This window comes from Solea solea, chromosome 5 (genome assembly GCF_958295425.1).
Source record: "Solea solea chromosome 5, fSolSol10.1, whole genome shotgun sequence".
Classification (NCBI taxonomy): Eukaryota; Metazoa; Chordata; class Actinopteri; order Pleuronectiformes; family Soleidae; genus Solea; species Solea solea.
In genome coordinates this window covers 28447530-28461698 of record NC_081138.1, presented here as the reverse complement: position 1 = coordinate 28461698, position 14169 = coordinate 28447530, and the positions used below count along the sequence as shown (strand labels likewise).

Here is a 14169-nt window from a genome sequence, read left to right as displayed (position 1 = left end):
TTACCTCTGTGTCACAGATGACGGTCCAAACTGATCTACAAATTCTGGAACTCCCCTTTAGGTTCAGTGGCATGCTCCTCCTTGCTTGATTGCATTTCCAAGTTACAGCCACTTTAGTGCCGAGTGGGCCAGGCCCTGTGCCAGTGCTCTGCTCTCTGTCCTGAATTGTGTGTACACGTGTGTGCATGTGTACTCTTTGCATGCAGCCTGTGACCTGGTGTGTGTGTGTGTGTGTGTTCATCAGGTTTGTTTGTTTTCGTCCAAACAAAGTGCTCAGTTTTTTAGTGTTCAGTCTTTAGCGCCGTCTTCATCTTTATTTACCATCGCTTAACCCCCCCCACCCCCACAGTTCCCCTCCGTGTTTCCGGTGTCTGCTTCATTTGCAGTTCATTTGTAGGTCAGTGACTGTAGAAGGACTGGAATTTGACTCTGAAAAGAGCATGTACATACACTGCCGCGAGCCCAGTATTCAGGGTTCCCACGGGTCATTGAAATCCTTGAAGGCCCTTAATCGACATGGGTCACTGAAAGCACTTGAATTTTGTAGAAGAAAGAAGTTAAGTTGACATTTAGGGTGCTGTGGACACTGTCCACTGTCTCTCTCTCTCTCTCTCTCTCTCTCTCTGCCGTCAATGTGAGATTCCATGCAGAAAAATTTGCGTGTAATGTTCAGCAAAAGAGAGTGAATGACGTTTGACCAAGATCCCAAGGACAATCCCTGGACAGAGTGACACATTCGGTCCTTGAATTTAAAGGAATTGGTCCTGTAAGGTCTTTGAAAAGTCCTTGAATTTGATGTCAATGAAGTTGTGGGAACCCTGAGTATTTTAAATGCATTGAACTATGACTGGGCCACACGGTGTAGTGGGTTTTCTCCAGGTTCTCTGGTTTCCTCCCACAGTCCAAAAACATGCAGATTTAGGGATTAGGAATATTGGACACTCTAAATTAATTGTAGGTGTGTGGATAGTTGTTTGTCTATTATGTCCTAGGTCAGCTGGGATTGGCACCAGCGCCCCCAGCGACCCTCAGGTGGAAGATAAAGCGGTAGAAGATGGTACTATGATTTATAATGACAAAATAAAATTGACTGAAATACTAAAACAGATTAACCAGATTTGGTTAATTGGAAACTCTAAATTTACCATAGATGTGACAGTAAGAGTGAATAGTTGTTTGTCTCTGTGTGTTGAGCCTTTAAGGGACTGGACTAACCTGGGATTGTGCAGAGGAAAGTTTCAGCCCAAAGTGTCCATATAAAGAATTTTAAAGTGTAAAAGGCAGAAGTCTAGTGGTGTTTTTAGCCTCTCATGGAGGTGGGCGTGGTCGGCAGTCGACTGCATGAGACAGTGGAGATGTGGAAGTGGATCACTGAAGCAGCTGCAGGTGAGCTAATTGTCACAGCTGGCGCCGCTGCTTTGTAATTAGGCCCTCCCTTTATATGCAGCAGCAGGCTGAACCTCAGTGGTTTGCCACAAGTTGAAGCCAGGCCATGATGTGATGTGACACATTAACCATAGAGGGCCAGGACACCACTGTGCTGTTCAACTTCAATGGTTATATGTGTGTGTGCAGAAATGTATTAAAGTTTATTCAGCTGTGAGTGGCTATTTTTGTCTGCAGTGTGTGTGTGTGTGTGTGTGGAGTGAACCCATAGTGTTGGCAAGTGTCTGCTACACTGCTTTTTTAAAAATATCAACATGTGAGCTTGCATGTTTGAGTGTTTAAAGCTGTAGTGTGTAATGTTTTCAATATAAGGAAGTTTCCATTACATTCAACTCATGATCCAGGGCACCTATCAGCTCCTGAATATGAATATGAATGTGAATATTTTCTGGGTTCCATATGACAAAGAAATCATTCAAACTCTGTTGGAAAACAGGGAAACAGGAGAGTTAGTGAGATACTGAAAGGAGTGTTGAAAGAGAACGAAAAGAATATGAACCTATGAACCTAGTCAAGCCTGTAGTCTGGATTGGGAATAGTGATATTAGCAGTGTTTTGGCAGTAGAAGATACATACTGGAGCTCCAGTATTAAAGCTAATAAAGGTGGAGCAAACAGCAGCAGCAAAACCTTACCATCTCTATTTGATAACCAGTGAAAAAAGTGTTGTCACCAATACTCAATATTACTGAGTATTGGTGTGAAGTTTAAAATTCTAGTATCATGACATCCCTGCACTAACCACCAGGCTGCTTAAGTGTTTCCTGTGAATTTACTTTTCGATCTTGTACACTTTCTCTCCCCTCAGATCTGGACGAGTGCTCGACCAAACAGCACAACTGTCAGTTCTTGTGTGTCAACACCATCGGTGGCTTCACGTGCAAATGTCCTCCTGGCTTCACACAGCATCACACGGCGTGCATTGGTAAATACAAAACGTGCAAGTGATTGATACAGTGCACACCCAAGTATTTTGTAATTACGTATGAGGCCATCTGTGTTTTCCCCCAAAAGCCATGTGCTACATTTCCGCGATGTGCTCCTTCCCCAATGACTTCCAGTCCAGCTCACAAAAAAGAACTTTGTCTAACTTTGACTAAGGGCCCGTACACACGAGAACATGTTTTGGAGAATCTGCAAAAGTTTTGTATCGTATCATTTTTTATTTATTTTTTTAATCCAAGATGGAACAGATGTTTTGTGAGCCCGCAAAAAAATGGGAAAATAGAAACCCCCACCCTTTACATTGTCATCTATACAAAGCGATATACAGCTCCAAGAAATTGATGAAAACATTTCTTGACAAGAATGCCGTGTTTATGGAAAAGTTTTTACAGGTTATGGTAAAATTCTGTAGTTTTAGCTAGCTCCAAATTCTTTAGTTTCAGCTAGCCCCAAAAATCTTTTTACAGATTATGGGAAAATTCTTTAGTTTTAGCTAGCCCCAAAATCTTTAGTTTAGCTAGCCCCAAAAATCTTTTTACAGATTATGGGAAAATTCTTTAGTTTTGGCTAGCTCCAAATTCTTTAGTTTTAAGCTAGCCCCAAAAGCTTAACTTTTAGCTAGCCCCAAAAGTGTTTTTCATAGATTATGGGAAAATTCTTTAGTTTGTCTAACTTTGACTAAGGGCCCGTATGCACGAGAACATGTTTTGGAGAATCTGCAGAAGTTTTGTATCGTATCATTTTTATTTATTTATTTATTTTTTAATCCAATATGGAACAGATGTTTTGGGAGCCCTAAAAATGCTATTTTTGGGTAACAGAAGCCCCACCTTTACATTGTCGCCTAAGCGATATACAGCTTCGTGAACTGGATGAAGACATTTCTTGACAAGAATGTCGTGTTTATGGAAAAACCTTTTTTAAAGAACGGTCATGAATGAGGTCTAACTCGCACTCAGAGTTTAATGAACTCCTGGTGATATCACAGTGATCTGATGAAAGCCGGTGCGGTTGTCGTCATGGCAGCTTAGCAGTGCTTTGTTATGGAACATTGGAGTGTGACGACCGCAACCTTTTTTTATTTTTCCAGACCGTGAAGCAGCTTTCATGATCTCACATCAAATCAGGGGCAAGGAAACCCTTAAGTTTGACAAAAGACAATTTAGCCACAGGCAAATGACACAGAGTAGGTGTGGAAGTTTTATAGGAGATAAGAGACACATCGGAATGACATAAAACTCCAAATACCTCAGTAACTGCCCCCAACACTCTTCCAGGTGTATTATTAATCCTCATTTCTATCAGCTCTTTTAATGCTGCCATAGCGTCGTGCCCCTTTTCCAGTGTAATCATGTTTGGCTTCTGTTTCTCCGTCACACCGACTGACAATGATTCAGTGTTGTTTGAAGTCCATGTTTGGATTGCCAGGTAATAAAGTAGACGGTCACTCGAAGGAACTACAGTATTTCCCACATGTTGACAATTTCGTCAAAGAGAGATCTAACGCTGGGAACTCATTTAAAGACATTTTCCGATCCCAATTAACTGTGAAAATCCTGGATCGCAACGTTCAGCAACTGACATCTTACAAATTACAGCTCTCTCTCTCTCTCTGCGCTTTGATCTCAGTCACCGCGGAGCTTCAACTATGCAACTCGTGTTTGGATTTGCATAGATTCCAATCACAACAACCAAACATGGCTCGTGTTGTTTGACAAAATAATTCCAACGCAAGGCTCATTTACCGTGAGCGAGTGGACGCTGAGTCACACTGATATTCCTCAAGGTCAAGAATTTAGCTTTCACACTCGCAAATGTTTACGAATTCCTCGTACGATAACGTGAGAGATTATGTTCTCCAAAAATGGCAGATTATTTAAACCAAAACAACATTTCTACTGAGACCAATGTCTGTAATGTAAAATACATATGTAAAATGCTGACCTCCAGTGTTTGAAACAGACACTGCAATCACAGTTAAAAACAAGGGGGAGCGTGATTTGCCGCCCATAGAAAGTCTGCACTTATTACCAAATGTTAGGTTTTGGTTTTATACACATTAAACGTATTATTATCACATGATCAGGGTGAGACAACAGTGCAAAATTAAACACAGAGAATATGTATATGAGAGGAAAAGAGGGTCTAACCTTAGCCGAAGCTCAGTGGCTTACCTCTCACCATATCCAGTGATGAAATACCAATCCACAAAATCTGATTAGGCACAGAGCAAACTAGTGCTGAATTAAAACACTGATCACAAAAATTGGAGGAGATTGTGGGATTAGAGGAGAACTTTTATTTTCTTGCTCAACACGAATAAATCTTACTAATCGTGTAAGAATTATATCGTCCCTGAGTGTCGGAATACTTCAATTTACCTAGTTTCCTAAGTAGGAAATCCTGACAAATTGTCATGTTATGTCTTAATATACATCTTACGTAATACACCTTTAACCCTTCTGTTTGTCACTGTTTGTGATATCTGGAAAACTACAGAAAGTAGAGAAATAGACCCTTGCACCCATACACCAGTCATTACGGTAGCCCTCAGGACTTCTGCGGAATCCCATATAAGATTCACCAGCTTTTCCGTACCATATTTCCTAAATTTCCTAATCACTGCCAGATATTGAAAGTAAATAAAGTGAAAGTTTTGACAATTCTACAGCCACAAAATCAAAATAAATCCAGACGGCCCCTATCATGATGGTCATCAGACCGTGTCTGAACTCTTCTCTTCTTTCTGCACAGACAACAACGAATGTGCAAGTGACCCCAACTTGTGCGGCTCCAACGGCGTCTGCCAGAACACTCCGGGGAGCTTCAGCTGCGACTGCCAGCGAGGATTCTCGTTGGATCCCAACGCACAGTCCTGCGAAGGTCCGAACACAGCTGGTACCTCAGTGTCTGGCGGTTCAGTCGTGGGAAAGAAAACAGGGTCTCACTTCACTGTCGTCTCATTTGCTCCCCCGACAGATATGGACGAGTGTGACGGTAACCACAGGTGTCAGCACGGCTGTCAGAACTTGGTGGGCGGGTACCGGTGCAGCTGTCCACAGGGCTACCTGCAGCACTACCAGTGGAACCAGTGTGTGGGTGAGTGAAGAATCCACCACACCACTTTCTTTTTTATCAGCAAATATAAAAATTCTTTCCTTCTGGGGCATCCTGGTGACTCGGTTGCCAAGGTATGTGTAACTTCGTCTCTATGTTCTGGGCTAAAGTCCGACCTGGAAAGTTTTTAAAACAACTTCTCCACCCTTCACCTCTTTGCAGCCGCTCTTGAAATATAAACAGGGTCAACATGTTTTTTTTTTTTTTTTTCTCTCTTTTGCTCTGGAATTTCAACCCTTCACAGCTCTTGCCCAAGACTTTACTGTGTTCATGAGAAAAGGAAACATGACTGTTATGTTTAAAAATAACCGTACATGTCAGTGTTCTCAGTGTTTGCAACAAAAACACAAATGGAGCTATTTTACCTTTCATTTTTCGTGATGTCTGCTACATCCAGATGACTCAGTTTTCATTTTAGAAAACAAAGAATTGCTGATAAGCCTGTCATCGACAGGCTTTTTAGAGACGCATAAACAAAAGCACTTTAAAAATGTAAAAAAAGTTTGGTCTGGGAATAAATATAGGACTCAGGAAAAGAACATTTCTAGTACTTCTTGTACTGACATAAACATACACTTTTTAAGACTCATCTCACTACTTTTTTATTGTAAATTGTAGGTGTCTTAATTCTACTTTCATCAGCCGTGACTCGACAAAAAAAGCTCCTTTTAACGGGGGAATGACCTCTGGTTGCTTTCCCTTCCTGTGACCCAGATGAGAACGAGTGTCTGAACAGCCAGATCTGCGGGGGAGCGTCGTGCCACAACACCCTGGGCAGTTTCCGCTGCCTCTGCCCCACCGGCTTCAACTACGAGCAGACCAACGGCGGCTGCAGTGACGTCAACGAGTGCTCCACCACCCAGAACCCCTGCAAGTTCGGCTGCTCCAACACAGACGGCGGCTACCTCTGCGGGTGTCCGACTGGATACTACCGTGCAGGACAAGGGTACGTGTGTGTGTCTTTGTGTGTGTGTGAAAGCTGTGTGTGGATGCGGTTGTGTGTCAGCTGACGGCTTTGTCTTTGGTGCAGACACTGTGTCACAGGCCTTGGATTTACGGCCGGCAGCCCCAGTGACGGACACGGCGGCGAGGAGGACGACGAAAATTCTCTGTCCCCCGAGGCCTGCTATGAATGTAAGATCAACGGATATCCCAAGAAAGGACGCCAGCGTCGCAGCACCAACTCCACACTGGAGGAACCTGCTGAAGACATGCAGGTAATCTGTTTGTCTCGGGCTGTAGCTGCACCACTACCATTTGTATATTTTACTCAGGCCCAGTTCCGGACCACTTTGGGCGCTTTTCCACTGTACAATTCCGGCATGGCGCGGCACGGCTGGACTCCACACTGTTTGGTATCATTTTCCATCATCGCAAGGCTGCATGAAACCTCCCGTCACGTCGTTTTCTACGCGACACACTCAAACTAGTGACTAGTGACTTGTAAAGCAATGGTTTCAGTGTAACAGAATCATAAGAATCAGTTAATTAAAAAGATTTGTTCACAGAATCTGAAATATGATGGAAGGGGCTGTGATTTTAGACATTTCTTTTGCTAAATGTTGGAGATGAACGCATGTTTTCAGGATTTTTAAGTCTTTAACTGATCTACAGTTCAGCATTGTAGTGCCGTGGGGGGGTTGGAATTCCTGAGGAAGGAAAACCAAAGTCATGGAATGTGACAACACAAAAAATCTTTTATTTTGTTATTTTTTTTAAATTTTTTGTAAATTTGGGGCGGGGCATTGAGTCTCCTCTCACGTTCATGCTTGGAGAACGCCGTAATTTGAATACTTTTCGGTGTTGGACAATTAAATTCGATAATTAGTAATATAATGGAGATATTTGTATATATAATAACATAATGACTGACAGATGGGTTTTGAAACCGCAGCAGGCATTCATGTTGGATTAAAATTCACAACAGGCCTAAGTGAAACGTGACATCAACAAATGAAACCAACATTGGAATCAGATTTGTATTGATCCCAGGAGGATGATACATTTGCAGCTTTCCCACAATCATTCATAAAAATGTGTTTTTATGTGTTTTAAATGTCCACTACACCTGTTTTTCTGGGTTAATGGCAGAAAAAAAACACTTCTATTTACTTTTCTCATTAGGAGACCGTAAGCTTGGCCAGTGTGGACATTGACGATACTCTGCAGCTCCACCTGAACATCACCGACCTCAGCAGCCGCGACCACATCCTGGAGTTCACCCCGGCCTTGTCTGCCCTCAGCGACCACGTGCGCTACAGCATCGACTACGGAAACGAGGACGGCTTCTTCAAGATCAACCAGCGAGAGGGCGTCAGCTACCTGCATCTGAGCAAGAAGAAGTCCCTCCCTGCGGGGGCGTACTCCCTTCAGATCAGCAGTATGCCCCTCTACAGGAAGAAGGATCTGGCTGAGCTGGAGGACCAACACGATAAAGACTACCTCACAGGACAGCTGGGGGAAATACTGAAGATGAGGGTGCAGATCATCCTCCACTAACCGTCACGAGACTGAGACAGGCAGGCGTTGCCAGCGGCTGCTAATCCAGTGTCAGGCTCACACTCCCCAAACACAGCGGCCAAACATCTCTGACTCTGGATCAGTGGTTTCCAGGCAACTTCTACTGCGCCAATAAGAAGAAGAAGAAGAAGAAGGGCTCGCCACCAAAGAGACAAGAAAGGGGGTTGGGGTGGGGGAGGGACTGCGTCGTTAGATTTACCAAAGATGATTCTACATATCATACACACAATATCTGCCAGCTGAATGAAATGGTTCAGTCAAATGAAGAACATCTTGCCCTGACACACATCAGCTATGTGTTTAAAAAAGAAAAGAAAAGAAAAAGCACTATTGAGAGGGTGAATGGTCTTTAATTGTTGGGTTTACTGTTCTTTGATATGTGGAATCAGGTGCCATTTGAAGGGCATGTGGACTGGAGAAAGCTTTCAAGGCTAAAAGAGTTTTATTTTAGAATCAGCTTAGGTGGAAGAGAGGTGCTAATGAGGGCTGGGTATTGATTAAACATTTTGGACTTTGACCAATTTTATGAAATCCATTTTAACAAAAAGACATTACATTCCACGTTACAGTAAACATCTTCATGGTCGTCTTCTTGCAGTTGAACACGGAGCAACGTTCTGCTCTCATATTTATTCTGTGCACTATCATTAATCTCGTCGCGTCACTTTAGATCTTCTCGACTTAGCTTCATTTCTTTAGATTTAACTAGCTTCGAACGTCTTCTTACAGATTATGGTAAGAAAAAAAAAACACTTTAGGCTGGCCCCGAATTCTGTAGTTTTAGCTAGCCCCAAATTCTTTAGCTTTAGCTAGGCCCAAAAGTCTTCTTACAGATTATGGTAAAATGCTATAGTTTTAGCTAGCTCCAAATTATTTAGCTTTAGCTAGCCCCAAAAGTCTTCTTACAGATTATGGTAAAATGCTATAGTTTTAGCTAGCTCCAAAAGTCTTTTTTACAGATTATGGTAAAATGCTATAGTTTTAGCTAGCTCCAAATTCTTTATCTTTAGCTAGCCCCAAAAGTATTCCTACAGATTATGGTAAAATGCTATAGTTTTAGCTAGCCCCAAATTCTTTAGCTTTAGCTAGCCCCAAACGTCTTCTTACAGATTATGGTAAAATGCTATAGTTTTAGCTAGCTCCAAAAGTCTTTTTTACAGATTATGGTAAAATGCTATAGTTTTAGCTAGCTCCAAATTCTTTAGCTTTATCTAGCCCCAAAAGTATTCCTACAGATTATGGTAAAATGCTATAGTTTTAGCTAGCCCCAAATTCTTTAGCTTTAGCTAGCCCCAAAAGTCTTCTTACAGATTATGGTAAAATTCTTTGGTTTTAGCTAGCTCTAAATGCCTTTTATAGATTATGGTGAAATTGTTTAGCTTTAGCTAGCTCCAAACATCTTACAGTCAAACATGGAGAAACTTTTTGCTCTCATATTTATTTTTTGCACTTTAGATTATCTCAACATCACCATTATTCATCAAACAAGCTGCAGCCTCTCAAAACACCACACAGACACACACTTTTGGAGAATGAGCATCGCCTCGGTCAAACAGCATGCCGCGTGCTTATTGTGCTCAATGAATCTGGTGACATTAACTTCAATGTCACATATTTCAACACTCAGAACCACAAAAGTATTAAAGTTCGACAGCCAGCTTGTAGTTTGGTCGTTACCGCAAAAGTATTGAAGGTCGATACCCAGCCCTTTTCCTGTCATTTACCTGCCCTCAGGTAAATGACTGAACCAACCTGGACACGTGGACGTCAGCACATTTCTCCTTGTAGTTTTTTTAATGGCGAGAAGATATAAGCGATTGAGGATGTTGAGGCGAGGAAAGGAACCCACTGTGGACTATTGAGATGTAGCCATGTCTGAGCTTGAATGAATGACTCCTACTGCATATTTAAACTATGCTTTTCCATCTTTCCTACTGACTAGAACGATTCATATTTACTGGTGCTAGCAAACACAAACACATAGACTTCTGAATGCACTGTACTACTATACAAAAGTCAGTAGTCGTCAAGATACAATCCCATCGGCCATTCTGAAGATTTCATGTCTTTGCAGCCGTAACAGCTCTAGCTTCATAGCCTGTCTGCTCTCCTCTATACTACATGTAAATTGTGTTTATACTGTAATAATCAATGCCACTTTTAATCTATGAAGCATTTGTAAACTAGAGGAAGCCCCTGGAAAATAGAGGGGTTTGTAATGGTGCTTATAATGACCAACTACTTCCTTTGTAAACTGTGTATACATACACATACACACACAGACACACACCTGCACCCACACACACATACATACACGCACACACACATTGATGATGCCAAACCTGGGCCTTCATGATTATGCACTGAGGTCTTCACGGCCACACATTCTCTCACAAGTCAAAATCAGTGCTGCATTGTCACGGACCAGCCTGACACCAGTCTGTGTTCTCTGTTCACATCAGTGAGGGTTTAGCTGTAAATTCACAATAAAAACATATTTTTTGGTGTACATGTATCCACTGCTGTGCTTTCATCTTTACACACACACACACACACTGAATTGTAACACTTCCAAGCCAGGCATAGTGCAAAATGAGCTCCATGTTTCAGTTTGTGTGACTTGCTGAGTTTGGCACAATCCTTGTCCTGCACTGCCCCCTTGTGGACATCTTAAACATCATGAAACACTCCCACAACTACCAACATTTTTTTGGCAACACATTTTTCTTTCTGATTTTTATTATTATTATTTATTTATTTATTTATTTATTTATTATCTAGTTTTAAGCAATTTTAGGAGCAGGTTGAGCTCTGTAATTTTCATACTATAAACAGTAAGAATGCCCTGAACAAGTTTATTTAGGTATAAATTGTAGAAAATGGCCACAATGCTTATTAACAAAAAAAGCACTACTAGAGTAATGCAACAAAACAAGGTCTTTATTAGCAGCCGATCCACACATTTAACGTATAGAACACAGCTCAAACATTTAGGAAACACTCCCAGGTTGTTGTTTTCTTAATCATCACATATTCATACTTTTATGTTTTAAATGATGTAACTTCTTTGTTAAAATGTGTGGGATTAACTCTGCAACAAGACTTCACAAAGATAATGTTTAAAAAAGGTAAATCTTTATTAACAAGTAATTCATACTATTTTCAACATACATTTACTGTAACTTCAAAGTTTTCAGTTCCGCCCAGTTGACCCGAAGCCTCCGGCACCACGTTGCGTCTCATCTAGAGTCTGAAACACAAACAATGACAAATATTTTAATCAAATATTCAGGACAGAAAAAGTTTTTTTGTTTAGTTTCTCACCTCTTGTTCCTCTAGCTCTGGGTAGCAGATCCTCTCACAAACCAGCTGAGCAACACGGTCGCCTTTTTTCACTGAGAGACAAAGAGGGGAAAAAAAGGACATAAAGTGACAGTGACACACGTGTGTGGAAACGGCCTTGTGACATCCTTAAAAGGTCTTAATGGCAAAATGTGACTCGTTATTGTCACTAGATTTTAAATGCAACATTTAAATGTGAAGTTGAAGATCATTTTCACTCAGTTTTTCTAACACACACATTAGCTTTGGTAGGTTACACTGTGACAGGCTCCACTCACGACCATTATGGGGACAATAATGGTCGTTTATAAATAATGGTATAAATCGTGGATGGATATTTAACTGACTACACAGCCCACCGTCAAATGTCTCCTTGCCAAAGTTGAAGAGCACAACTCCCACATTCCCTCGATAGTCTTCATCCACCACTCCAGCTGAGAAGAGCAAACACACACACACACACTTAAAAGAACAGCCTTAAAAGTTAAACTTCCAAAAAGTTCAAGTGTGTAGAAAACTCACCGCCGACATCAATGAAGTGTTTCACTGCCAGTCCAGATCTCGGTGCTGGGAAGAGAAAATGGAGACATTGGGAACACATGAGGAACAATATGCATTTAACGCATGTTATTTAACCTTTAAAACATGCAAATTGTGGTGTTACAAATTGTTGTGATACATTTTTAGGTTTATACTAATTATTTGGACAATCTCAGCAAAGATTTTCATGCCTTACCTTAACATTAACTAACCCAGAGCCTCGAAAATGAGGCTTCTTCCTCATTAGTACCAGACTTTGGTGTCTTAGTGTTCCTGACAGAGGTCTGTGTTTATGCCAGAAAAGGTTTTGAAGACGTGATTAATCCACGAAGCAAGAAAACCTGCAGAATTACTCACCCACTCTCCCGTAGCAGCCGTGTGGAACAGCAATCTGAATGTCAGTCTTCACAATGGCTTTATCCATAGGAGCAATGGTGTAATCGTACGCACTGTGTGAATAAACGCACAGAAATACAGTTTACACGGTTAATAACAGACGCTTCATTTGTTCCAGGAGGCAGATTTTTCACAAACATCACTTATTTATGTTGTTTTATTACAATATGTTAACACCCACGTGATCGCATTAATAAAAATCTATGCACGCTGTTCATATGCAGCAGTCAGTGGTTGCACATTTGCAAATATGATTTAATTCAAAGTGTAACTCACCTGTACAGATCGTATCCTGCAGCTTTAGTGGAGCCTCTGGTTGGAGTCGTGGCATGTTCAGAGAGTTTAGCAAACCTGAGGACAGGTTTCTGATCTGTCGTCTTTGTCTCCGTCCTCGCCTTCTTGGATGGAGACACTGCAGATGCGTTTATACCTTCTAGAACGGGCATGTTGACAGTCAGTTAACAGCCGATAATGCACCTACACTACACTGGTAATAGCCCTACACTAGTAATAATCCCGCGGGTTCTGGTCTAGTTGTTTCGCGCCCTTGTTATTCAAATGTAAACACTGCCGGGGTCCCGCGCTCCATTTAGCGACGCCCTCTTAAAGGCACAAGGTTTCTAAATGCAGCGTTAGAAAAACCAAAGAGTTTATGCACAACAAGATGAACTCGGATAGTTTTAACGCATCGGTGTAAAACGTTTTTCCCTGCTTCAACTGCAGAAAATGTGTTCCCTAACTCCGTCATCACCTCACTGAATCACTGAACTCGTACACGGATTAACGCACATCTATCACGAGAGTAATCAGAATCAGAATACCTTAATAAAGTAGTTTTTGTTTCACATGCTCCGTGTAAAGAAATAGAACTACAGCAGTGGAAACAAGCCAAAGATATGGATATAAAACGGTAATATAGGCAATAAGATGGAATTAAATAAAATATTAAATAAAAAAATAATACAATAATAAAGTAGAGAATCTGGAAATATATACAATATACAAATAGTTAGTAATGTAGTGAGGATTATTAACTGATGTCAATAACTGTCAACTCTCTTCAACAGAGGCGCGTGTCACTAAAGTTTAAAGCATATTATGATGTTTAAATATAGTCACATATACATTTAGCTTCTCTTTATTATAGAATTATACAAGAAAATAGCATCTACAGTGACGCCATCACTGGGAAGACACCTCAACGTTTCACGATGCTAGGCTAAACTCATAGCATTTCGTTCGCGGCGTCTGCATATTATCATTTATAGCTTGCCTTTGTTTAAACAGGGCGTCTGAGTGTGGACTTCTCTTCCTAAGAAACCGAGAAACACGCAGCACTGCGGCTGAAGACACCGGAGACTTAGCAGCTTTCGTATCATAACTGTTGTCAAACAATAACACACGTTACTCACGTAAACCCAGCCCCTTCAACGCACATACGTACGTCAACGTCGCCGCCATATTGGTCCGGTCAAAACCAGAATGTAGTCATAAACGAGGGACTTGCGTTTCGTTCCGTTCTGTTTTAAAAGCTTATTTTTTTTCATGTCATGAAATATTTGAAATTCAGGAAAATCCCCCCCCTCCCATTATGTTCTATGTTTCTGCGCCGTGGCTTTGCCCGGACCAATATGGCGACGATATTGACGTATTGCTGCACTGGGCCGGTCCCCTGAAACCACGTGACTCCTCCCCTCATATCTGATTTGATGTGTGCTGCAGTGTTTACTTTATTCCCCTGACTGAACTGACGTTTTCAAATGAAGATTCTACAGAATAAAAATGAGTAGTAAGTCCTGAAATTGAGTGGATATGTGTGTATATATATATATATATATATATATATATATATATATATATATAT

The 14169-nt window shown here is 41.2% G+C and overlaps 2 protein-coding genes across 3 annotated transcripts in view; one reads left to right on the top strand and one right to left on the bottom strand.

The window, feature by feature from the left end:
- Positions 1-10542, top strand: part of fbn1 (fibrillin 1) — an 88952-nt gene extending 78410 nt beyond the window's left edge. The window contains exons 61-66 of the mRNA XM_058629868.1: positions 2254-2370; positions 5145-5273; positions 5370-5489; positions 6222-6453; positions 6538-6724; positions 7632-10542. Of these exons, the coding sequence (XP_058485851.1) occupies positions 2254-2370; positions 5145-5273; positions 5370-5489; positions 6222-6453; positions 6538-6724; positions 7632-8006 (1160 nt within the window). The 3' untranslated portion in view covers positions 8007-10542. The remainder of the gene's footprint in view (positions 1-2253; positions 2371-5144; positions 5274-5369; positions 5490-6221; positions 6454-6537; positions 6725-7631) is intronic.
- A 598-nt stretch (positions 10543-11140) lies between these two features.
- dut (deoxyuridine triphosphatase) lies at positions 11141-13733 on the bottom strand. 2 transcript variants are annotated; one of them, XM_058629607.1, is made up of 7 exons: positions 13579-13733; positions 12582-12738; positions 12267-12358; positions 11892-11936; positions 11729-11803; positions 11352-11422; positions 11141-11277 (listed from the first exon to the last, which is right to left on the bottom strand). In XM_058629607.1, the coding sequence occupies exons 1-7, from the start codon at positions 13682-13684 to the stop codon at positions 11221-11223; spliced, it is 603 nt and encodes a 200-aa protein (XP_058485590.1). In that variant the 5' UTR covers positions 13685-13733; the 3' UTR covers positions 11141-11220. The 2 variants fall into 2 exon arrangements, with proteins under 2 accessions (XP_058485590.1, XP_058485591.1); XM_058629608.1 differs by lacking the exon at positions 13579-13733 and having other exon boundaries at positions 12582-13558.
- Positions 13734-14169: the final 436 nt, after the last annotated feature.

Coding starts and splice junctions, on each gene's coding strand:
- dut (XM_058629607.1), bottom strand. CDS start 13,684: ATGATACGAAAGCTGCTAAGTCTCCGGTGTCTTCAGCCGCAGTGCTGC. Junction 12,359..12,581: donor GCAGGATACGATCTGTACAG/GTGAGTTACACT, acceptor TTATTCACACAG/TGCGTACGATTACACCATTG. Junction 11,278..11,351: donor CAGAGCTAGAGGAACAAGAG/GTGAGAAACTAA, acceptor TTTGTGTTTCAG/ACTCTAGATGAGACGCAACG.